This window comes from Schistocerca gregaria, chromosome 6 (assembly GCF_023897955.1).
Source record: "Schistocerca gregaria isolate iqSchGreg1 chromosome 6, iqSchGreg1.2, whole genome shotgun sequence".
Lineage (NCBI taxonomy): Eukaryota > Metazoa > Arthropoda > Insecta > Orthoptera > Acrididae > Schistocerca > Schistocerca gregaria.
This window is the reverse complement of record NC_064925.1, coordinates 489983792-490009467: the sequence shown is the minus strand read 5'-3', so window position 1 is coordinate 490009467 and position 25676 is coordinate 489983792. Positions and strand designations below refer to the sequence as shown.

Below are 25676 nucleotides of genomic sequence, written 5' to 3'. Positions count from 1 at the left end.
GAAACAGTCGTCATCTAAAATATGGTCTGTCATGACTCACGCTGCCTGCAGGGGATGGTGGCCTACTTGAATCTACTGGTGGAAGTGAAGCAGAGCGTTAGAAGATTAAATTCTGACTGTCAGGGGATGTACTGATAGCTTTTTTACTTCAGGAACGGACTGTTGTTAAATCTTACAACTGCAATAAAATGCAGGTTCGTAGGTACTTGGTTGTTCTCTTTTTCAGATAAGGGACACGAGGATCCAGTGCCCTTATATGGTGCGTTTGCCCGTAATATGAAAATCGTTTTGCAGTTAGCGACGAATGTGCCTCTCATTATTGTAAACCTATAGCTCCTGACCGTAGAACTGTGTGTGATTATTGTTCTAATAATGTGTCGAGAACGCCGTCGATTAACATCAGACGAGAGAGGTGTGGTTATGCGAAACCTCACCATTGAGTAATGAATAAATAATCCCTTTATCGTAAATGACATTAATTTCAAGAAACTGTAAGGAATAGTTTGCACTACGAAAGGTACTATGCTGTTCTTTAGCCCCACGAATTTCAGGTACAGGTGCTTGTATCCCAACTGTGTTCATAGCTGTATTCACTCTTTAGAGGTTTACCACTGTAGTAAATTACACATCATTGTAGATGTTATAATATAACGTAGAACGTATTTTAGGATCCAAATGAAGATACGGAGTGGAATGCAGCTTTGCGAAGACATGGTATTCTTCCTGCAAAGGAAAAGGAAATTACTGAAGAGGAAGTACTAAATATTGTTGAAGCAACTATAGAAGAGAAGCAGTCCAAAGGTAGGGCATGACTTTTTTTTCTTTTTTTTTTACACTTAAATTATATATTTCAGTTTCAGAAACTGTCATGTGCTTTTCAAAGTTAATGAAAGCGTAGGAAATGTAAAACACAGGCATCCTACCGAATATAGAATGTCTAAGCCAGATATTTAAATGCCAGTTTATCCAGTGGACCTTCAAGGGGGAATTTACTGACTGTGCAGATAAAGTGTGAAATTAGAACATGTCTACACTGTAAAAAGATAGATGAAAGAAGATATTTAAATATTCATGTGGTAGCTACAACTGGTTTTACACTAACCAGATTGTTATTTATTTATTTATTTATTTTTAAGTTTACCTAGTCCCGTTTTATGCAAAATTTGTTACATTCTGATTTTGAACATCGAGAGCAAACATACCTGGAAATGCTTGGCATCCTTTAGTGCACAAAGTGTTTACAGTTGTGAGGTTTTTTGCTCTAGCTGTGGAATAATACTAGACGTGGGAACTTCTACTATTAAATATGTCTAACAGCAGCAGTGTTTTGGGTAGCTTCCTTTTTTATCTGTAATATCAGTAAGTGTTTTCATTAAGAACTTCTTTTGTCTTGTCTTCATTACCATTTATTGGTTACAAGTTTTCATGTACTCTTCATTGATGCCAAATTAACACTTGTCTAAGCTTTTCAGTCAAAAACTTAATCAGAATTTTACTATACCATTTCATACATAAAGATAAATGTACATTTCAGTGTAAGTATGTGATTGAGACACGTACTACATGTCATAAATACCTACACTAATCTTGATTTACAACCTTCAGTACAAGTTTATTACATTATTCTACAAAAGTAGCTTCTCCCTCATTTAAAATTTCAGTTATTGAATAATAACGTTCTTGCACAAAGATGACATGTAATTTTCTTTTTACCTAACCCAGTTCCACACCATGAGACTTTTTTTCGTTTTTAATGTGGTATAATTTTTTATAACCATCTAGTGAGAAGTTTGGGAATAATGTTTTAATCTACGTGATGTTAACATGAGTCTTGCTTGTTTTCTATTAACATATATTCACTGATGAGCCAAGACATTATAACCACTTTTTAATAGTGTTTTGATGCACCTTTGCAAAGTGATACAGCAGCAACTCTGCACGGCATGGATCCGACAAGTACTTGGTTCATTTCTGGAGGTATACATGCACAGGTCACACAATAACTGAAAATTGTGGGCCATTAGTTTGTGAGTATGGAGCTGGCACTCGGTGGTGTCCCAGATGCACTCTGTCAGGTTAAGATCAGGCAATTTGGTGGCTGAAACATTGTGAGTTCACTATCCTGCTCCCCAAACTACTGTAGCACAATTCTGGTCTTGTGCCATGGATAGCTATCTGTTGGAAGATAAAGTTTCCAACAGGGGGCACAGAGCATAAAATGAGTGCAGGTGGTCCCATTAATCCCACATTCATTTCCCCAATACATCATAATATCGTCCCCGCTAGCCAAGTTCCATGGCGAGGTGCAGATTTTGATCAGCTGTCCGCCTGTATGATGGCATATCCTGGCTCTTCCTCGTATGTGGTGTTATGAGAAATATAATTCATCTGGCCAAGTGACACATTTCTGTTGATCTGTTGTCCAGTCTTTATATGATCTCATGCCGACTGCAATTTTAATTGACAGTGTCGTTGGGTCAACATAGAAACACAAAGGGATGGTCCAGTACAGACCCTGTGTTCCACATTGTGCTCCGAAACATTTGTGCCTGTGCCACAATTGTACTTCATCAGAGCTACCATAGATTACCACCTATCCTGCTTTATGTAGTGGGCAAGTATTTGGCCTTAAAGTTCTGTGCAGAGATGTGGACGCCAAATACCTTGTCACGTACTCGTGTTTTCACTGTCATTCAGCAACTGTTATTTATAACAACGAAAGCAATCAATTTTTGATGTTGTTGTTGTTGTTGTTGTTGTTGTTGTGGTCTTCAGTCCTGAGACTCGTTTGATGCAGCTTTCCATGCTACTCTGTCCTGTGCAAGCTTCATCATCTCCCAGTACCTACTGCAACCCACATCCTTCTGAATCTGCTTAGTGTATTCATCTCTTGGTCTCCCTCTACGATTTTTACCCTCCACGCTACCCTCCAATGCTAAATTTGTCATCCCTTGATGCCTCAAAACATGTCCTACCAACCAATCCCTTCTTCTAGTCAAGTTGTGCCAAAAACTTCTCTTCTCCCCAAACCTATTCAATACCTCCTCATTAGTTACGTGATCTATCCACCTTATCTTCAGCATTCTTCTGTAGCACCACATTTCGAAAGCTTCTATTCTCTTCTTGTCCAAAATTTTTTGATAAAATAATTAAATTGGATTGATAAAAAAACCTACTCACCAAGCTAAGGCGCGCGCGTTTGTGTGTGTGTGTGTGTGTGTGTGTGTGTGTGTGTGTGTGTGTGTGTTAACTGTGCCAGTATCCCAGAACATGGCTGACTGTTCCCACAAGTGTGATTTGTGGTCCCCATGTAGAGTGCCAAAGGGAAACGGCCGACCGCCATCATTGTAGTGAGCCTCAGCAGCTCCGGCCATCCACCCAGGGCAGCTCATTCTGTAGATAGTTCTGCACCCAGGAGGCTGTGAGTTTGTGCCACGGCCCTGACCCTGTGATCAACAGCTTGCAGTACGCCAGACCCAGAGAAGGGAGGCCAGTAGCCTTCTCGCTCCTCACCCCGCTGTAGTTCCAAGGTACAATGCGCCCCGCCTCAGCAATGATGCATCCATGCAACATACTTCAGCGGGCCGGTTGCTGCCAATGTCCATCACCAAAAGGTCGTCTTGGTCAACGTGCAACTTAAACAATAGTCATTCTCTCCTGTTCTGGATGCAAACAGAATGGCAACACAAGAGCCCCTTTGAGCCTCCATGTTTCCTTATTTATATGTCTTTTCCCTACACCTCTGATATAGTTTCTCTGGAGAGGACAAGTAGTAATTACAAGGTCAGCTCTTGTCAGCCCACTTTGGCCCCTACACACAGTTCACTAGGTGCTGTCATAACTGCAATGTATCGGTGCTACACAGCATGTTAGTGCCCTGTGCTGCCCTGATTACTTCACGTTTGTGTACAGTGTGTCATCAGCCGTTCCTTCTAGCCTGCGAGCAGTGTCATAAACCTGTCTTGCAGATCATTTGCAAAATGTCAAAATCACCCGTGCGTGCCACCCGATATCCCAGTTGGTCCCTTAATTACTGTCTTCCAGCCATAGATGTGCAAAATTTCAAAAATTCCCCAAATGCACACTTGTAATTATTCATGGCGCATCAACCCAACTGGGTCTGAAGTGGAACCTTGTGGGATGCTCCATGAAATAATTTTATGTATCTGAAGTTGCAACTACCCTTTCCTTTCTCTCTATTAAATATGCTTTGTTCCATTTCAGAGCACTACTGTATATTACCCATTCTTTCTAATTCACAGAACACTAGCAAGTGTTTCACACAGTCATAAGCCTGTAGCAACCAAGATCATAGGTTAATGTTGGCTGCTGTAATTACATGAGCTGTCAAACAATTCACATTCCAGCCACCAAAGACAATGGGTTTTGGTTTGTTCTCTGTGTTTAGTGTGATTTTCCATGCGTTTTACATGATAATGTTAACTTCTTGGCAATTATGGACAATCTTGTGTTGAACTCTTCTCTAGTGCTAAGTAGTCTCAGGTATTATAAAGTGTTTTTTCTGTGTTTCAGTTAATAAATGTTATTTGTTACTGGTTCACTAGAGGTCATATTTTGTACAGCGGGCTGAGTATTATAAAAGCGCAGTTATAGTTGTTCGGATGGCTAAAACGTAGAGGCACTAATGTTAGTGACCCCAGCGTGATCTTAGCATATCTGATCAGTCCACAAAACCAGAAGCAGCAGGAATAACTTTCAGTAGGGAATGAATACTTTTCACAAAATGTGAAACACATCAGCTGCTGAAGTACCTTCAGGATCATGACTCCCTGTAAGATTGCCACCATTCTGGCCTCGTAATCGTGCATTATGGTTTGCACAGATAGAAGTGAACTTTCGTTTATCCAAAATAGCTATGTATTCGACCAAATTTTCCTTGGTAGTTAGCCAGCTCCATCATCATTTTGCAGCTGAAGTCAAAGGTGTAATAACGGCACCTCCTGAACAAAACTCCTATAACAAACTCAAGGTCAAATTAATTCACAGGACTTCCACATCATAAGAAGAGCATGTGCAACAAGTCCTAATGCAAGAAGGTCGCTATATGTCAGGCACTCATGCAGTGAAGTCAATGCAGGCACTGTATGTGATACCTTACTATGTATGCTGTGGAGTGGTTGTCTTCCAGTGCAGGTGAAAGCTTTAATAATGTTCCAGACTGAAGTCCAATTAGATGCCATTGCGAATCTGGCCAATACTATATTCCCGACTTCGATCTGTGCAGTGGTAGCACAGTCCAACAGTGTTTGTCACCAGCGGTGACTTGCGCAGATTGTGATTGCCTCATAGATAAAGTGAATGCTCTTAGTAAACAGATCAGTTAACTTCTGTCTCATTGCAACTAGAGCAATGACAGGACGCTGTCAAAAGGGATCAGATAATTGTTCGTTCCTGTGCAAACTCCTAGGCTCCGAGTGTCGCAGAGCAGCAGCCTTTTGTTTGCTAGTCCCACAGGAAGTTTGTAGATAAGGTACACATGTGCGCCTCCCTTGTGCATACCCAAATGTGAGTGACAGGCAGACGTGGGTACATCTGATTGCCAATTGCTGTCACATCATCTCTCTTATTACTGATCGAAAGAGGGGACAAAAATTTGTTGTTAACATTAGTTCAGACTTGTGTATTTATTTATGTATATTACTTTGCAATAGCTGGCCACAGATTTCATTCTCCCTCTTTGCAGCAAGCAATTCATCCATTGTGACTTAATGGCAGTCAACATATTGACATAGACTTGGAACACTGGCATGTCTTTCCCTGGAATTTCACTGTTGCCGATATCACGGAACCTGTAATCAGAGAAGATTTCCTGGTGCATTATCATCTGTTACTGAATATGATGAATGCAAGATTCATCGACAGCATCACAGGTCTTTAAACTGCTGGATTCTGATCCAACACAGTGCTACACAGCACAAAGTTCGTCTAGTTAGGAGGTTGTAAATACATCAAGTAACTTGAACATTTTCCAGCTATAATGTGACCTCCAGAGAGGTACTTCACAGTACTGTCCATTACATTAAAATGACTGATGGCTCACCACTTTTGTGCAGACCTAGGTGATTAGTTCCTTATGGTCTGGTCATCAAAGTCAGAATTCAACTCTGTGCTCAAAGAAAGTTTCATTTGGCCTGCTAACAGCCCATTATGACTTCTCCATCAAGTACCCAAGTAGTACGATCTGTGGCACCTGTGTGGTGGTTATGAAGTGCTTAATGCAAATACAGTGCCAGACAATTTACTCAGTACCGCCGTTACGGGATTGTAACTACGCTCTGTATGGTGTGACCGTTTTTAGTGTGCTAGGCTGTGCAAAGGCCTTCGTGCAAATGCCTGTGGTGGATAAGAACATCCCGAAAACAGCCATAATCGTGCAATTTGGTTTGTTTGAGAGTCTCTTCATAGCATTTGATCTGAGCAATGTTGCACAGTCTTGGCAAAGGTTTACCGACTTTGTGCTGCAAGGATTGTCATTCTGTTTTGCTCACTATATGACACCCTCATGTTTCTGTCTCAGCCAATCAATTCCAGCAACACGAGGTGGAAGTCTGTAAATGATTAAAGCAACATGGTACGGTATCAAATATTTCCAAGTGTGTATTTGGACAACCACAGGTTTATCTTCTTGGGCCATCTGATTTCATCAGCAGAGTCACTACTACTTCCAGAAAAAGTAGAAGCCATAATGAAAATTCCACGGCTTGAAACGTCCAGGAATCTACGCTGTTTATGAGGAAATCTAAATTTTTTTCTCTGGCATCCTCTACACCTGGCCAAGTTGCAAGAACCACTGAGTGCAGCACTTTCCAGTCCTAAAACTGGAGGAAATGCCCTGATTCAGTGGAGAGACAAGATTGAGCTATACTTCTGAAGTAGCAAAAAGTAGCAAATGCCACACTTCTGGCACATCCTGCGTTGGATGCACCTCTTGTGTTGGTGGTAGGTGCTAGCCAGATTGCTATCATTGCAGCATTACAACAGCTAGTCGACAACACACTTGCCTTTTTTTCACTCGAGCCTTCACCACTGCTGCAAAAATGGAATGGCTACAATCATGAACTTCTTGCTGTTTATGAATCAATCAGGTACTTTTGCCCTCAGATGGGAACCAGAGCATTCACATTTTTTATTTGTCTGTGCTTTTGACAGAATGACGACAACTGCTATCCACATCAGTACAATCATTTAGAGTTTACTGCCCAATTGAGCATTGACATGCAACATATTTCGGGCATTTACAACATTGTTGCCGACTGTCTGCCTCGGGTTAGCAGCATAGCAAACTCAGTTGACTTTGCACAACTTGCAAAGGCACAGGAATATGACCAGGAACTCCGAAATCTACTGAAAGATGCATCGTCCACCCCCACAGCTACAAATTGCTGATGTTCCTGATGCATACATGATATTTTTGGTGGAAGGCCTCATCCTTTTCTGCCACCCACATTCCACTGATGTGCCTTTGACAAGTGTTAGATCATCAACTCACCTGGTTTCAAAACGTTTTTTTATGGCCTGGCATGCAAAAGTATCATCACTAGTGGACTGACTTGTACATTCATTACCAGCAAAGCAACATATCCCATCACATGCATACACCAGTAAGAGATTTTCTAGACACAATTTCTGCGCATGCACATTGATGTAGTAGATTCTCTGTGTTCGCCAAATGGGCAGTCCTATTTTTTAACTGCAATCAGTTTTTTCACTCATTGGCAAAAGCAATGACCGTCGACAACATTTCAGCAGAAACCCTGGCCTCTACCTTTGTACCAAATTGGATTTTGCACTTCAGCTACTGTCTGCTGCATATCAGTACAGACTGCAGCTGATAATTTGCTTCAGAGCTATTTACTCAACTTAGTAGCAAATTCTGCAGTGCTATTCATTATTGGACAACAAGGTATCACCCAATGAACAATGGCATGATTGAACATTGGCACGATTCTTTGAAAACTTCACTGAAGTATCATGACACTAGTTGGTTAACTGTGTCATGACACTAGTTGGTTAACACCCTTATCCAAGTCCTCCTCGATCTTCACAACACACCCAATGATACGCCATAATATTACGACCACTGCCCACCATGACTTTGGATGCCACCTGGTGGCATTGCGTGCACTTAAAGTGGCAACGAAAGTATGTAAGCAGAGCAGAAACGGATGGGAGACCACTCTAGTGAATATATGGGCTGTAAATGGGGGAATCCATTGAGATGAGGGACTTTGACAAAGGGCAGATTATTATGAAGCTGGTCAAATGTTAATGTGATACAGTCGTGAACTTCTATGGAAAGAGGTAGAGGGACAGTGAAACAACCACTATGCACTAAATGGTTGAACGCCCACAACTCTTCATAGAACATGGGGTTTGGTGTCTGCTCTATAAAGTAAGATAGTTGATGATTTGTGGCACCTGTGCTGAAAGGGCAAAATACTGGTGCATGCATAAGTGTTCCAGAGCACACCATTCATCCTACATTGTTGATCATAGAGCTCTGCTGCAGATCATCTCTATGTGTGCACATGTTGACCCAATGACATTGTCAGTTAAGATTGCTGTGAGCACAGGACTATCTGGATTCAACTGTTGATCAATGGAAAAGTGTTGACCTTTGAATGAATCACAGTTTTGCTACACTAGGTCAGTGGTTGTCTTCCCAAATGCCGTCATTGAGATGAACGACGGCTCAAAACGTGCAGCATACCACAGATATGGGCTGGTGGAAGTAGTATTATGCTATGGGAGACATTGTCCCGCACTTGCATTGGAGCTGTGGTAGAAATCGAAGACATGTTGACATCTGCGAACCACATGCATCCCTTCATGCTTGATGTCTTACACGACAGTGATGCCCATCTTTCAGCAGTATAACGGTTCATGTCTCAGAGCCAGAACTGTGCTATGATGATTTGACGAGCATTATAGTGAGCTCACATTGATATCTTGGTGACTAAATTAGCCTTATGTAAATTGTATGGAATGCATCTGAGTCACTATTGGCTACCATCACCGTGTACGCAAATCAGGACCCCGCTATTTACATGAATTACATGACCTGTGCGTAGACTTCTAATGCCACATACCTCCACAAACCTGCCAAAAAACTGTCTGATCTTTGAAACTGAGAATCAGTGATGTATTTTGTTCCAAAGTTGGACAAACAAGTTATTAAACAGGTGGTTGTATGTTATGGTTCCCCAGTGTATAAACCAGACTTGGATTTTTCATAAGGAGAGCTCATTTACAGTGACGCTCTATGGCTCCCTGGCGAATTCATTGACCCAAGTTCGATGCATCTTCCTGACCATGACCAAAAAGCTTTCATTTGTCACCTGAAGGAACAAATTGCGTGCATTCACCCCCATGAAGCAAGTAGACATGGCACAAGGCCAGTCTTCATGCCTTGTGATTTACAAACATGCACATGTCCTGCTACACACAAACAGTGTCAAACCAGTGCTACAATTTGCCTTACACAGGCCCACATCTTGTCATCAAAAGAGGAACATGGCCTCTGGACATTGTAGTGAATTGCAAAACTACCACATCTTACATGCTCCCAGAGCCCCCCCGCCCCCGCCCCCCCCCCCCCCCCACACACACACACACCACAGAGTCATTCTGAACCTCATTCATGCTCAAGCACAATCGCATCTGTCCAAAGCAGCCCGTTACCTGAATGTTGAACACGCTCCAAGTGTTGAGCGCACTATCCATTGCACAACCCCCAAGAAGTGACCAGGATCATCAGTTACTGTCAGCTGCTGTGTTTCGCACTTGAGCCACCAGCAGTGATGCATTTTTGTTTGTTCTCTATGTGCAGTGCAATGTGCCATGAATGTCACAGAGGACACTAATATCTTTGCAATTATGGATAGTTGTGTCTAACTCCTCTCTGGTACTAACTAGTCTCAAGTATTATCAAGTAACTTTTCTGTGTTTACTAGTTAATATACGTTATTTGTTCCTGGTACACTGGTATGCGTATTTCATACACTTGGCCAAGTATCTCGAACACACAGTTATAGCTGTTCGGATGGCTAACACCTAGTTGTGCTGATATTTAGAGGTAAATCACTTACGTAAAATAAAAGATTGAGCTTGAAATGGAAATACAGGATTGAGCTTGAAATTGAACCATGTGGGATGCTCTGTGAAATAATTTTATGTATCTTTCTAATTCATTAAGTACTAGGGACTGTTCTCACAATTGTAAGCTTTTGTGCAGTCAGGTAATTCCTGTGATTTTTTTGGGACTTGTTCATCGATATGCAAATTTTCTCATTAAATTTGTTGATGGTAAATCAATTTAATGTGATGATAATAGCTTTTGTTAAAAATAAAATTGGGTCTGAGTTACAACAAGATTATCAAATACTTTCGAAAAATTAAGAAACTACTTTGTTAGTCAGTAGTGTCCTGCATCTTCTTCGGATCTATTCTTGAACAAGGGCTTTACTACTGTGTACCTCAGAGTATTACTTCAAATTCATTGTGAATGGGGTCCTGATATACTAGTAACTATTTTAATTTCTCTAATGGATGTTTCATCTGATCCAGTTGAATTTTTATATTTTTAGAGATAATAATTTTTCTACTAAATCTTTAGCTATGATTCCTTAAAATTTTGTTATAAGCTTTGTGTTACCCTGATCCAGACCACGACATTAGGGATGGACATTACCAAGCTAACAAATTTTTATCAATATCTGGATGAATTTACAAAAAGTTCATTGAAATATTCTAATGTTTCTGAAGGATTTACACTTGTTTGTCACCTAACTCAATTTTGGAAATTTGTGGATTCCCAGCTGTGACACTTTGTGGTTCACTTGTGCAAAAATATTGGACATGCCATGGTATTATAGTTTAAGGGAGAAAAGTGTAATTCACATATATAGCCATTTACACACTTAAAGGCGTAGTTTGATAATAATGGGACAGGTGATCATATATGATACGGTGTTTCAGGAGTTTGTTGGTGTTCCAAGAAAACAGGAGGATGAGAATACACGAGGCAGACAGTAATCTAATAGTATTATATTTGCAATTTTTTTTTTAATATCATGTCAGTTGTTTCCCTATCATTCTGGTATTACTGTCATTGCTATTTATGTCTCCCTACCCGAGTTTGTTCTATATTTTAGGTCACTTTGCCTACATTTACTTTTCTTCTTACATCGCTTCACTTGTTTTGTAAAGTATGTCTGCTGAGTACCAATTCTATGACAATAGCATACATTTTCTGTTCTATGTGGTTTCCTTCCCTAATATATTTCATATGAACCCCCAATAAACTTTGTAAAGGCAGTGCCTCAGTTCATCTCCATTGCTATCAAAGCTGAACCAATTTTTCATCTTTAATGTTGTTGCTGCTGTAATATGCTGAATGCTGACAAAATAAAGTGTTATTTATAGTAATGCAATTCTTGCCTTGTTTTCTATTCATGACTTAAGAAAAGATAAAACATGTCCCTCCTTTCTCTTCCCCTTTCCCCACCTTGCCCCAAGCTGCTGATGCATTGATAATGATTTTGAACTTTGTTACAGGAACAAAAAAATTAGAACAGTGTACTCTTGATGAACTGGATGAATTAGAAGATGAAGAAGATGAGAGAGTATTATTGGAGTATCGCAGAAAGCGAATTGCTGAGATGCAAGCAGAAGCTGCAAAGTCAAAGTTTGGCGAGGTAAAGGAGATAAGTGGAAAAGATTATGTTCAAGAAGTCAACAAAGCTGGTGAAAATATTTGGGTAGTCTTGCATTTATACAAACAAGGGTAAGTTAGTTATCAAATGATCTAATTCATGAATAGTTCTTGGTTAATAAAAATACAATGTTTCATTTTTATGACTATTATTTACAGCATCCCATTATGTGCATTACTAAATCAGCATTTATCGCAACTTGCCGCAAAATTTCCAGCCACAAAATTTTTGAAAAGCATATCAACCACATGTATACCAAATTTCCCTGACAGCAACTTACCAACTATTTTTGTATATTATGAAGGAGAACTCATTAAACAAATGGTTGGGCCTTTAAACTTCCGTGGAATGAATATGACTGTTGAAGGTAAGGTCTTCTTTAATAGTATATAATTTATAGTTCAGCATGTAGTAGTGCCACATTTACATTTACAATTTTACACATTGCATGTTATGAATTATTTTTGCATATATTCTGTAATAATCATCTTTTCAACTGTTAAAATTTTACACACATTATTCTTCACTTCCAAAGGTTTATCAGCTTCACATTTCAGATCAGTTATTTGTTTGTGGTTCTCTCTTATACTTTAACAAAATAATGCTGTCATGTCAAATCATTGCTCCCAACCCTCCCCAGATTTTATTTTACTTTCCAGATCAATTTGATTTATTCATCCAGGGATAATTTCATAATGACGGAGGATTTGTCATCATAATACAATGAAAATAAATAGTTCAAAACACACATGTATATTATGTGTATAAGTATGCTTTTATGAGGATAGAATAGGATAGAACAAGTGACTGGACATGGCCTCGATGAAGGAAGCTTCCTGGCATTTGCCTGAAATGATTTATGAAAACCACAGGAAATCTAAATCGGGATGGGTGGACATAGCAAATTCTATTCTCTGCACTGTCTGTTTAGTGCCAGAGTACAGAGAATGGGAGCTCCTGGCAACAGTTAACCATGACAAGCAGCCATGGCTGTGGAAGAGGGATTCACATGGGAGGAGTCTCTAGTCAGAGTGTTTGGCTCCAGTCCAGATGATTCGCTACTAAGAGGATCAGACGTCCTTACACTAATGACGGCAACACCCCATCAGTCTCACCATAGAAAACAAACCATTCCAGTGCAGAAAGGTATGAACCCCAAGACTTCCACTTCCTGGCCGTGGCATGAGAGGAAAGTGGATTCAAAAGAAATGGTGAGAAATACCATTTTCAACATATAGTTTGTACCCAAAGAGCCTCTGTGCAGACTTAGAACAACATGGTATCAATTTTTTCTGCCCTGTCCAACAAGGGTCAAAAGACAATAGAGTAGATACCGGCTTTTATTTTAGCTTTCAAAGATGATATATTACCTGAAAAAGTAAAAGCCGCGTATTTAAAAGTTGCAAATTGGACATATGACTTCATTCTGCATAAATGATCCCATCTGTAGATGGTTGCAGCATAAGAACACTCTAGCAGTGACTCACATATATGTATCAACTGTGCAGGGCAACTTTTCCCTTGGTCTCTAAATTTCCCAATTTTAAAGAAGAAAAGATAGATGCAAGAGTATAAAACCTTTGACCATCCTTCATATTTTAAAACAAAAATATGTACTTCACAACCATGGTGACTTAGCCTCTAACCAATGGTGAAGATGAACACATTTTCCTCAATGTCCGGCTCTGATGGTCAACAGAATACATCTGTTTTGAGGGGCACAGGATTCCCCACCCCCTGCTCTGTTCCCACTACACCAACATTGAGGACCTTCTTAGTTCCCCGAGACATGTTGCCGTACTTAAGTAAAACCCTTCCGTCCAAAGTTACTTTATACTAGGCCTGCTCACCAGACTAACGCTGCATTGATGACCATCAACTATTCAACTATTGGATGACAGAGGCACAAGGTTTGGGCTGCAGAGCAGTTGTTTTATCCTCCTATCCTGATAGCCTCCAACTAAAGAAAATACAATGAGGTAAGTAAACTTAGAAAGAAGACAAAAAAAGGTGAAGATGGATCTACAGTTGGTGTAGAAATTATGCAGGCTGACAGTGTTTTCACTCAACAGGTGATGCAGGCAAAACCTGAAATGTGACCATCTTTTCAGTTCCTTCCCACCTCTTCTGGAGTATACATTCGGCCATCTGCATCTGCATACATACTCCGCAATCCACCATACGGTGCATGGTGGAGGGTACCTCGTACCACAACTAGCATTTTCTCTCCCTGTTCCACTCCCAAACAGAACGAGAGAACCTTAATGGTTATTTTCATATCCTAGGAGAACTTAGACTCCTACTGTCATTTTATCCAGCAATATGTATGGCCTTTTAGGAAACTCGGTTGTCTCACCCTACATCATCACTATGCCTCTTTTAAAAACAGTTGGCCCTGAAAACTCATCAGATTATATCTGTACATTTGTAATTAAGGAGTTTTTAGTTATCAAATACCATTCAATACAGCATCAGAAGGGTCTATACAATATTATGGAAACGGAAGAGGATGTAAATGAAGATGAAATGGGAGACATGATGGTGTGTGAGGAGTTCGACAGAGCACTGAAAGATCCGAGTCGAAACAAAGCCCCGGGAGTGGACAACATTCCATTAGAACTACTGACAGCCTTGGGAGAGCCAGGCCTAACAAAACTCTTACCATCTAGTGAGCAAGATGTATGAGACAAGTGAAATACCCTCTGACTCCAAGAAGAATATATTAATTCCAAGCCCAAAGAAAGCAGATGTTGACAGATGTCAAAATTACCAAACTATCAGTTTAATAAGTCATGGCTGCAAAATACTAACACGAATTCTTTACAGATGAATGGAAAAACTGGTAGAAGCCGACCTCGTGTAAGATCAGTTTGGATTCCGTAGAAATGTTGGAACACGTGAGGCATTACTGACCCTACGACTTATCTTAGAAAATAGATTAAGGAAGAGCAAACCTATGTTTCTAGCATTTGTAGACTTAGAGAAAGCTTTTGACAATTTTGACTGGAATACTCTCTTTCAAATTCTGAAGGTGTCAGGGGTAAAATACATGGAGTGAAAGGCTATTTACAATTTGTACAGAAACCAGAAGGTGGTTATAAGAGTTAAGGGGCATGGAAGGGAAGCAGTCATTGGGAAGGGACTGAGACAGGGTTGTAGCCTCTCCCCGATGTTATTCAATCTGTATATTGAGCAAGCGGTAAAGGAAACAAAAGAAATATTCGGAGTAGGTATTAAAATCCACGGAGAAGAAATAAAAACTTTGAGGTTGGCCGATGACATTGTAATTTTGACAGGTACAGCAAAGGACCTGGAAGAGCAGCTGAACGGAATGGACAGTCTTGAAAGGATGGTATAAGATGAACATCAACAAAAGCAAAATGAGGGTAATTGAATGTAGTCGAATTAAGTCGGGTGATGCTGAGGGAATTAGATTAGGAAATGAGACACTTAAAGTAGTAAAGGAGTTTTACTATTTGGGGAGAAAATAACTGATGATGGTCGAAGTAGGGAGGATACAAAATGTAGATTGGCAATGGCAAGGAAAGCGTTTCTGAAGAAGAGATATGTGTTAACATCGAGTATTGATTTAAGTGTCAGGAAGTCATTTCTGAAAGTATTTGTATAGAGTGTAGCCATGTATGGAATTGAAACATGGACGATAAATAGTTTGGACAAGAAGAGAATAGAAGCTTTCGAAATGGGTAGATCACATAACTAATGAGGAGGTATTGAATAGAATAGGGGAGAAGAGGAGTTTGTGGCACAACTTGACAAGAAGAAGGGACCGGTTGGTAGAACACGTTCTGAGGCATCAAGGGATCACCAATTTAGTATTGGAGGGCAGCATGGAGGGTAAAAATCGTAGAGGGATATCATGAGATGAATACACCAAGTAGATTCAGGAGGATGTTGGTTGCAGTAGATACTGGGAGATGAAGAAGCTTGTGCAGGATAGAGTAGCATGGAGAGCTGCATCAAACCAGTCTCAGGACTGAAGATAACAACAACAACATAAGAGACTGTGGCTGTCTTTTATGGATTGTACTATCCTTAATGTCTGTCTCCCTGACATATCAAAAGATGGTTAACCTGATGTATCAGCTACCTCTAGCTTTTCCCTTCCTGGGTGATTTCAATGCCCACAAACCATTATGGGGCATTGTAGAATATACACCCAAGGTTGTCTAAGAGAACAAATGATCACAGATCTTGACCTACATTTGCTGAACACTGGCACTCCAACTGATTTTAGTGTGGCCTGTTGCAAATATTCGGCCATCAATTTCCTGATCTGTAGCTGTAGGTACCCATCAGGTCCATTGAGAGTAGAAAATGATCCTTCGTCATTGTCATGTCCCTCCCACACTGAAACTCAACCAGTCACCCATCAGAATGGGCCATAAAAAAAACTTTTAACACTGCCCTCCCATCTGATGCTACTCCGTAAGGGATTATCAGTGACTTACTACAAGAGACAGCAGTAGAATTGATTACCCCCCCCCCCCTTTCTTTGTGAACACATCATTGGAAGTTAATCTCATGGTGGACACAGAAAATTGCCAAGAACATCAAAGATCACAGGCTCCAATGACTTAAGTGACGATCTTCGATTGAAAACTTTATTTCTTTTAAAAGGTTTTCTCCTGGCATTGTCAGAGCTGTTAAGAAAGAAATGTCAGTACATAGGGGCCCAAGTCTCTTCTTCACTATCAGGGGTCAAGTTGCTCTATACCTAAGGCTACCAACTAACAACCATTACTACTAATATTCCTTTAAAAGGCAATGTTGATACTAACCCTGCTGTTATGGCAGAACTGTTTGTGGCACACTTTGTTCAAACATCTGCGTCCAGCCTTCCATCTGCACAAAAGATAGGTAACGCCCACTTCAATGAATGACAACCCTCAGCATTCTGAGCTTTGGCCATAAAATGGCACCAGGACCAATGGAACCCACACTAAATTGCTACTACTACTACTACTACTACTACTACTACTACTACCTGTGGATTACCAATACCATATTTGTGTGGTCATTAATCATATATGGTGTGAGTTCGCAGTTGTCCCAGTCGTGAAACCAGCTAAAAATTCATATGAGATAGACAGCTATAGATCCATCTGTTTCACGAATGTTCTGTGTAAGTTGGTGAACCAACAGTTGCATTGGTCTCTTGATATGAGGAGTCTTTCTAGCAATTGCCAGTGCATATTTCATGAGGGTCAGTCACAACTGACCATTTAATTTACCAGATTTATCTATACTGCTGGCTTCTGTTCCCTCCAACTCCTTGTGGCTGTCTTCTTTGACTTGTGTAGGGCCTATAACACCTCATTGTGTTACCACAATGCTTGAGTGAGGGCGTTTCACATGCTCCTCCCAATTTTTATTTAGAATGTTCTATTTTATGGTTCTATATTTGAATTGGTGTGTCCTTAACATGCTTCATACACAAGATAATGGAGTCCTACTGGGGTTTGTGCTGAGAGGGACCTATTTTCTGGATAGCTGTCCTGTTAATCACTGCTTAAGGTCTCATTGTCCCTGCATGTTTTCAACTTTTGTATTTATTACAGTTCTTAAACCATGAGTATTTTGAATGCTGGCCAAATGGTGCTATAAAAGAATCACAATACTGGACACATCATGCATGGCTTCCAATTTTTCACTGGCAAACCTGTGCTATACTCTTCTACCAACCTAGAATTATTCATCCACATCCAGAACTTTACCTTCACAACGAACTGCTCAATAGGGTAGAGTCATCTCACTTTTGGAACTTTTATTTTTGCCTTATTGACTTGGTTTTCACAAATTTGGCAGCTTAAAGAGAAGTGTGTTGAAACTCAACAGTCCCTGCTGCATAAGTAACAGATACTGGTATTGTGAACAGCTCCATCCTATTATTACTTTACAAAGTCATTCTTCACTGGATTATGGGAGTCTGGCTTCACAGGTATCTGGCTCCACCACGAGACAACTACAGGACCCTTATTGCTATGGGCCCCTTAAGGGCAAGCCCTATTGAGGACCTCCTGGTAGAAGCTGGGATTTCTCCTCTACAGACCTGACATCTTTGAATTGTGCAGCATATGTCTGCAACTTCCCTGAACACCCGAATAACCATATACATTTCCCCGACGGGGTAAGTCATCTCCCACAGAGGTGGCCCATGTCTGGCATCCAAGTAGCAGTTCATCGGCATTTCTTTGCTCTGACCTCCTCCTCCTCCCCCCCACCTCCATCCCCCATGTGCACCTCATTATCAGACTAAAGCCTAATAGAAATAGTAAACACCTCTGCATTTCCACAGTTATTCAGCTCAATTCTTGGCAGATTTACTAGTTCAAAAGACATCTTTAGTGACAGTTTAGGGGTAAAAGATCACATCGGCTATGCCATCACACTATCAGTGTGTCAAGAACAGCACTCCCTATCTTATAGTGGCTGTTATCATTCTATTATACCAGCACTTGCCCCTGCTGAAAATTCCCTGATCTACAGTGACACTAAGGAGGTAATGAGTCAAACTGATGCTATTCTTGGAACCTGTTGGTTTTGACAGTGCAAAACCTTATTTGGAGCTTGATTGTATTCCTCTAGACAGCAGCCAGATAGTGATTCCAGAGAATGAGCTAGCTGATGATCAGTTAGCAGAGGAAGCTACTGTGATAGAAACCTTGCAGATTTGAGTTGTAGTTGTTGTTTTGTCTTAGGTACAGAGACTGGTTTGATTCAGCTCTCCATACTACTCTACCCTGTGCAAGACTGTGTATCTCCAAATAACTACTGCAACTTGCATCCTTCTGAATTTGCTCAGTGTATTCATCTCTTGGTCTCCATCTACAATTCCTACCCTCCACACTTCCCTCCAATACTAAATTGGTGATTCTTTAATGCCTCAGAACGTGTCCTACCAACAAATCTCCTCTTCTAGTCAAGTTGTGCCACAAATTCCTCTTCTCCCCAAATTCTGTTCAGTAGCTCCAAATTAGTTACATGATCTACCCACCTAATCTTCAGCATTCTTCTGTAACACCACATTTCGGAGGCTTCTGTTCTCTCCTCATCTAAATTATTTATCTTCCGTGTTTCACTTCCATAGATGGCTACGCTCCATACAAATACTTTCAGAAAGGACTTCCTGACACTTCAATCGATACTCAGTGTTAACAAATTTCTCTTCTTCAGAAATGCTTTCCTTGCCATAGCCAGTCTACATTTTATATCCTCCCTACTTCAACAGTCATCAGTTATTTTGCTTCCCAAATAGGAAAATTCATTTACTACTTTGTGTGTCATTTCATAATCTGAGTCCCTCCGCATCAACTGAATTAATTCACTTACATTCCATTAACTTTGTTTTGCTTTTGTTGTGTTCACCTTACATCCTCCTTTCAAGACACTGTCCATTCTGTTCAGCTGCTCTTCCAAGTCCTTTGCCATCTCTGACAGAATTACAATGTCATTGGCTAACCTCAAAGTATTTATTTATTTCTTCCCCATAGATTTTAATTCCTGCTCCAAATTTTTCTTTTGTTTCCTTTATTGCTTGCTCAGTATACAGACTGAACAACATCAGGGATAGACTACAACCCTGTCTCACTCCCTTCTCCACCACTTTTTACCTTTCATGCCCCTCAACTCTTTTAACTGCCATCTGGTTTCTGTACAAATTGTAAATAGCCTTCCTGCGGCATTTACCATCCTCGATGCCGAATTGTTTGCAACCTTGCGGGCATTGGAGCAGATGAGATGTGTTACCAGTCTTAAGTTCCTCATCTTTTCTGACTTCCTGAGTGCCCTTCAGACCATGCAACACTTGTACCCAGCGGATACGGTCGTCCAGAACATCCATGATGCCCTACTCCACCTGCAACGGCAGGGGAAGGAGGTTTCTTTCTGCTGGGTGCCGGGGCACGTGGGTATTAGGGGAAACGAACTGGCGGATGTGGCTGCCAAAGATGCATGTTCCCTCCCTCACGTTGTTGAATGTGCCGTCCCCCTCCATGCTGTAACCTCCCTTTTGCGTTTTCGTGTTATACAGCAATGGGAAGAGGAGTGGTTGGCAGTTTCTGACAATAAGCTGCGTCTGGTAAAGGCCACTACGCGACCATGGCGTACGTCCTACCAGTCATACAGGCGGGATGAGGTTCTCCTCACTCGCCTCCGCATTGGACACAGTCCCTTCACGCATGGTTTTTTACTCCGGCGGGAGGACCCCCCAATCTGCAGTGCTTGTGGCGTCCAGATTACTGTCCGCCACATTTTACTTGACTGTCTTTTATTCTCTGACCAGAGGGCAGTGGTTTCCTTGCCACCAGATTTGCCCTCTATTTTGCAAGACGACGCAGCGACTGTGGTTAAGGTCTTACGGTTTTGTGTCCTGTCCAATCTGTTGCCTCGGATTTTAGGGAGAAGGTTTTAATGTGCTGCTGGGTGACTGGCTAACCCAGGTTTTAGGTAAGAGGTTCGCCAGTCACGATTACCTCCTTGTTTCCCTTCGGTATCTGTCCTCTTTTCCTTGTGTTTCCTTTCCTTTTTTAGTGTGTTTCTTCTCCTCTTGTTTTGCCTCTGTATGTGCGCATTTGGAACTGCGTCAGGCCTGTGTCTCTTAGCCGTTCTCCTTGTTCGGCGTCCGTCTTCGTCCCTTCGCCGCTTGTGTTCCTGTTTCTATGCGTTTGGGCGCTGATGACCACGCTGTTTAGCGCCCGTAAACCTCAAACACACACACGCCTTTCGCTCCCTTTATTTTACCTCTGCCACCTTAAGGATTTTAACGAGAGTATTCCAGTCTACATTGTCATAAGCTTTCTTTAAGTCTACAAATGCCATAAATGTAGGTTTGCCGTTCCTTAACCTATCTTCTATGGGAAGTCATAGGGACAGTACTGCCTTGCTTGGTCCTACATTTATCCAGAAACCAAACTGATCTTCCCCGAGGTCGGCTTAAGTTTTTCCATTCTTCTGTTAAGGATTTGTGTTAGTATTTTGCAACCATGACTTGTTAAACTGATAGTTCAGTAATTTTCACACCTGTCAACACCTGCTTTGTTTGGGTTTGGAATTAGTATATTCTTCTTAAAGTCTGAGGATATTTTGCCCGTCTCATACATCTTGCTCACCAAATGGAAGAGTTTTGTTATGGCTGGCTCTACCAATGCTATCTGTAGTTCTAATGGAATGTTGTCTACTCCTGGGGCCTTGTTTCGACTTAGGCCTACATCTCTCAGTGCTCTGTCAAATTCTTCAATCAGTATCATATCTACCATTTCATATCCGTCCTCCTCCATTTCCATAATATTGCCCTCAAGTACATCACCTTTGTATAGACCCTCTATATACTCCTTCCACCTTTCTGCTTTCCCTTGTTTGCTTAGAACTGGTCTCCCATCTGAGCTCTTGATTTTCATACAGGTAATTTTCCTGTAGGTGGTATCTATTTTACTTGTAGTGATACATGCTTCTACATCCTTACATTTGTCCTCTAGTCATCCCTGCTTAGCCATCTTGCACTTCATGTTGAACTCATTTTTGAGACGTTTATATTCCTTTTTGCCTGCTTCATTTACTCCGTTTTTATATTTTCTCCTTTCATCGATTAAGTTCAGTCTCTCTTCAGTTAGCCATAGATTTGTACTAACCCTTGTCTTTTTACATACTTGCTTTTCTGCTGCCATCACTATTTCATCTCTCAAAGCTACCCATTCTTCTTCTACTCTTTCTCCTTCCCCTGTTCTTGCAAATGGTTTCCTAATGCTCTCTCAGAAATCTCTACAGCCTCTGGTTTTTTCAGTGTATCTGGGTCTCATCTCCTTAAATTCCTACCTTTTTGCAGTTTCTTCAGTTTTAGTCTACAGTCCACATCTGCACCTGGAAATGCCGTACTACTTAAAACCTGGTTCCTAAATCTCTGTCTTACCATTCTGTAATCTGTCTGAAACCTTCCAGTGTCTCCAGGCCTCTTCCACATATATAACTTTCTTTCATGATTCTTAAACCAAGTGTTACCTATGATTAAGTTATGCTCTGTGTGAAATTCTACCAAGTGACTTCCTCTTTCATTCCTTACCCCCATTCCATATTCACCCACTACTTTTTGTTATCTTCCTTCTCCTACTATCGAATTCCCGTCCCTCATGACTATTAAATTTTCGCCTTCCTTCACTGTCTGAATAATTTCTTTTATCTGTCATACATTTCTTCAGTTCTTCATCATCTGCAGAGCTAGTTGGCATATAAACTTGTATTACTGTGGTAGGTGTGGGCTTCATGCCTATCTCGGCTACAATAATGCATTCACTATGCTGTTTCTAGTAGCTTATCTGTGTTACTATTTTTGTATTCATTATTAAACCTGCTCCTGTGTTACCCTTATTTGATTTTGTATGTATAACCCTGTATTAATCTGACCAGAAGTCTTTGTCCCTGCTGCCATCAAACTTCACCAATTCCCAATACATCTAACTTTAACCTACCCATTTCCCTTTTTAAATTTTCTAACCTACTTGCCCGATAAAGGGACCTGACATTCCACGCTCCAATCTGTAGAACACCAGTTTGGTTTCTGCTGGTAAAGACTCCCTCCTGAATAGTTCCCAGCTGGAGATCCAAATAGGGGACTATTTTACCTCCGGAATATTTTACCCAAGAGGACACCATCATCATTTAACCACACAGTAAAGGTGTCATGTCATTAGGAAAAATTTCACCTGTAGTTTTCCCTTGCTTTGAGCCATTTGCAGTGCCAGCACAGCAAGACCTTTTTGGTTGATGTTACAGGGCCAGATCAGTCAAACATCCAGAATGTTGCCCCTGAAGCTACTGAAAAGGTTGCTGCTCCTCTTCAGGAACCACACATTTGTCTGGCATCTCAACAGATACCCCTCCATTGTGGTTGCCCCTACGATATGGTTATCTGTCTCACTGAGGCACACAAGCCTCCCCACAAATGGCAAGGTCCATGATTCATGGGGGGAGGGGAGGTATAGGCATAAGAATCCAACTCATGGCCAGAGCTGTGTCTTTAGCTTTTCAAGACACAGAATGAGGGATGACAATTACTACTAATAAGTCGAGGGCCACAAAGCGATCTTCTCTTTGGCCTTCCCAAAGAGAATTTGTCCTTTTCAGCTCTGTATCAGCCATATCTGGCTGACTCGCAGTCATGTCCTCCAGTGAGATGACCCACCCGTTGTCATCATGACACTCATGTTCAATGGCCTGTACCCTTTTTAGAGTGCCCTGACATCAGTGCTTTGCAGCAAGCTTGAGGACTCATCATCTGTGCTTTTAGATGGTGACATCCAGGTGAAAGATGTAGTTTTACATTGCATTCAAGAAAGTGGTTCACCTACTGTCATTTGAAGTTTGCCACCATGCCTCTCATCTGTTTTTACCATCCTGTGACAGCCCTTCTGAGGTGCTGCTGGTTGGGTGGGAAAATTTTCCCCCTGCCACATGACTAGCACAGAGGGTGGTTGGGGGGGGGGGGCAGTCTGGCTACTTGTAGTTGGCCACCTCCCTCACCTCACTGTATTTTATTACTTTTTTATGGTTATTTTCCCTTTACTTTACTTCTTACTTTATTCTGTTCATCATATGGTATCAGACAATTGCTTGACTCGTACCACATCTCTGGAGGTGGTTCTCCTGTATGGGAGTTACGGAACAAAATGAATCAATTAATTTTCCACCTCTACCTTTTTTTATGCATTTAAACCATTCATTTTCAAACTTAAAACCTTGGTGACAGTTCCTCTCATTTATTCTGTAACTGTAGATAACTGCCATTAAATTCTGAGAAATAAATGATTGACTTAGCATACTGAATTAAATTCTTAACCTTTAATTCTGATTTAGGTATATTTGTGTACATAATTCTGATTCAGATTTGCATCATTTATTTGTATACATATTGCATAGTAATGTAGTGTTTGACTTACTGCATGTTTCAGAGCTTGAGTGGATACTGGGAGAAGCTGGTGCTGTGAAAACAACACTTGAAGAAGATCCAAGACCTAAAATTAAGGATGTGCTCTTTTCTAAGCTAAAAAATACAGCTGATGATGATGATAGTGATAACAATGACTGGTAATAAAAGCAAGACTCAGTCTGTGATGTGTAATTAATTCTCCTTCCCTCCATCCTCATATTATACTCATATTATGCAAGATGATGTGCATAATTAATGCTTATCTGTGGACTAGTGAGAATGTAGTGCCTGGTGGGTATACTGGTTCAGTTAGTATAGTAACTGCCAAACGTCCAAGTAAAACAGAAGCAAGGAAACTGCACTGCCTTTTCTGTATAATAAATTATTCTGTTTGGTTGGTGCCTTGCTGTTAACCAAGGACATTAAGATTTTGCATGAACCGAGGTCTGACAGCCAGATTACACAAGAAAATTCGATATAGGTTAATATGTAGTAAAAACCTAAGAAAAACTCCCGTTTTCGTCATTTGTTGGCATAATGACGTAATGCCAGATCGTCACATTGGTCGTTCTTGGTAACGTTTACATTTATCGTATGAAAATTTGTCACATACTGAGGTATCCAGTGCACCACTAGCAACAAAATAGAAGCTTCTAATTTGATGCTATCGCCAAGTAAGAAGCAGTACAAGTCAAGTTTTAGCAGTTGTTGTTGTGGTCTTCAGTCCTGAGACTGGTTTGATGCAGCCCTCCATTCTACTCTATCCTGTGCAAGCTTCTTCGTCTCCCAGTACTTACTGCAACCTACATCCTTCTGAATCTGCTTAGTGTATTCATCTCTTGGTCTCCCTCTACGATTTTTACCCTCCACGCTGCCCTCCAATACTAAATTGGTGATCCCTTGATGCCTCAGAACATGTCCTACCAACTGATCCCTTCTTCTAGTCAATTTGTGCCACAAACTTCTCTTCTCCCCAATCCTATTCAGTACTTCCTCATTAGTTATGTTATCTACCCATCTAATCTTAAGCATTTTTCTGTAGAACACCAGTTTTCTTTCTCCTGATAATGACATCCTCTTGAGTAGTCCCCGCCCGGAGATCCGAATGGGGGGACTATTTTACCTCCGGAATATTTTACCCAAGAGGACACCATCATCATTTAACCATACAGTAAAGCTATATGCCCTCAGGAAAAATTACGTCTGTAGTTTCCCCTTGCTTTCAGCCATTCGGAGTACCAGCACAGCAAGGCCGCTTTGGTTAGTGTTACAAGGCCAAATCAGTTAGTCATCCAGACTGTTGCCCCTGCAACTACTGAAAAGGCTGCTGCCCCTCTTCAGGAACCACACGTTTGTCTGGCCTCTCAACAGATACCCCTCCCTTGTGGTTGCACCTACGGTACGGCTATCTGTATCGCTGAGGCACGCAAGACTCCCCACCAACGGCAAGGTCTATGGTTCATGGGGTGGAGGGTTTTAGCTGTAGAAACCTCAATTATTGGCCGGTTTTGGTGCCTTGCAGTTAACCGAGGACCTTAAGATTTTGCATGAACCAAGGTCTGGCAGTCACATTACATGAGGAAATGCGAAAAGTGTTAATATGTAGTAAAAACCTGATCTCTGATATCTGATGTTGCAAGTCACAAGTTCTTAAGCCAATGGGCAAAATCTGAGTTATGAATGGTGCTCACATTTTCCCACTAAAGGGCTCAGTTATGCTGCTAGATGTTTAGCCAGGTTGTGTGTTAGCACCAAAGTATTGCTAACTATTGGTCACAGAGGCATGGTATCCTTGTGAATCTTAGGTGGTCCAAATAGCCTGGGGTGATCAGGTGCCTGTGTATGGAATCTCGTGGCCCCAACCTCAGAGATCATACTCTTCTTGAGAAGTTAAGCAAGGTGTTCCAGTTACTTGATCACTCTGCATATTGCCTACAAAAAAAAGGAGCCCATGACCAAGGTACAATGGAGAACTTTAGAACTTCTCAAGAAGAGCATGCTCT

The 25676-nt window shown here is 41.0% G+C and overlaps 1 protein-coding gene across 2 annotated transcripts; it reads left to right on the top strand.

The window, feature by feature from the left end:
- The first annotated feature begins 10 nt into the window (after positions 1 to 10).
- LOC126278079 (viral IAP-associated factor homolog) lies at positions 11 to 23853 on the top strand. Of its 2 annotated transcripts, none has more exons than XM_049977915.1 (5): positions 11 to 194; positions 669 to 801; positions 11578 to 11806; positions 11894 to 12102; positions 23696 to 23853. In XM_049977915.1, the coding sequence occupies exons 1-5, from the start codon at positions 189 to 191 to the stop codon at positions 23833 to 23835; spliced, it is 717 nt and encodes a 238-aa protein (XP_049833872.1). In that variant the 5' UTR covers positions 11 to 188; the 3' UTR covers positions 23836 to 23853. The 2 variants fall into 2 exon arrangements, with proteins under 2 accessions (XP_049833872.1, XP_049833874.1); XM_049977917.1 differs by lacking the exon at positions 11 to 194 and adding an exon at positions 235 to 259.
- Positions 23854 to 25676: the final 1823 nt, after the last annotated feature.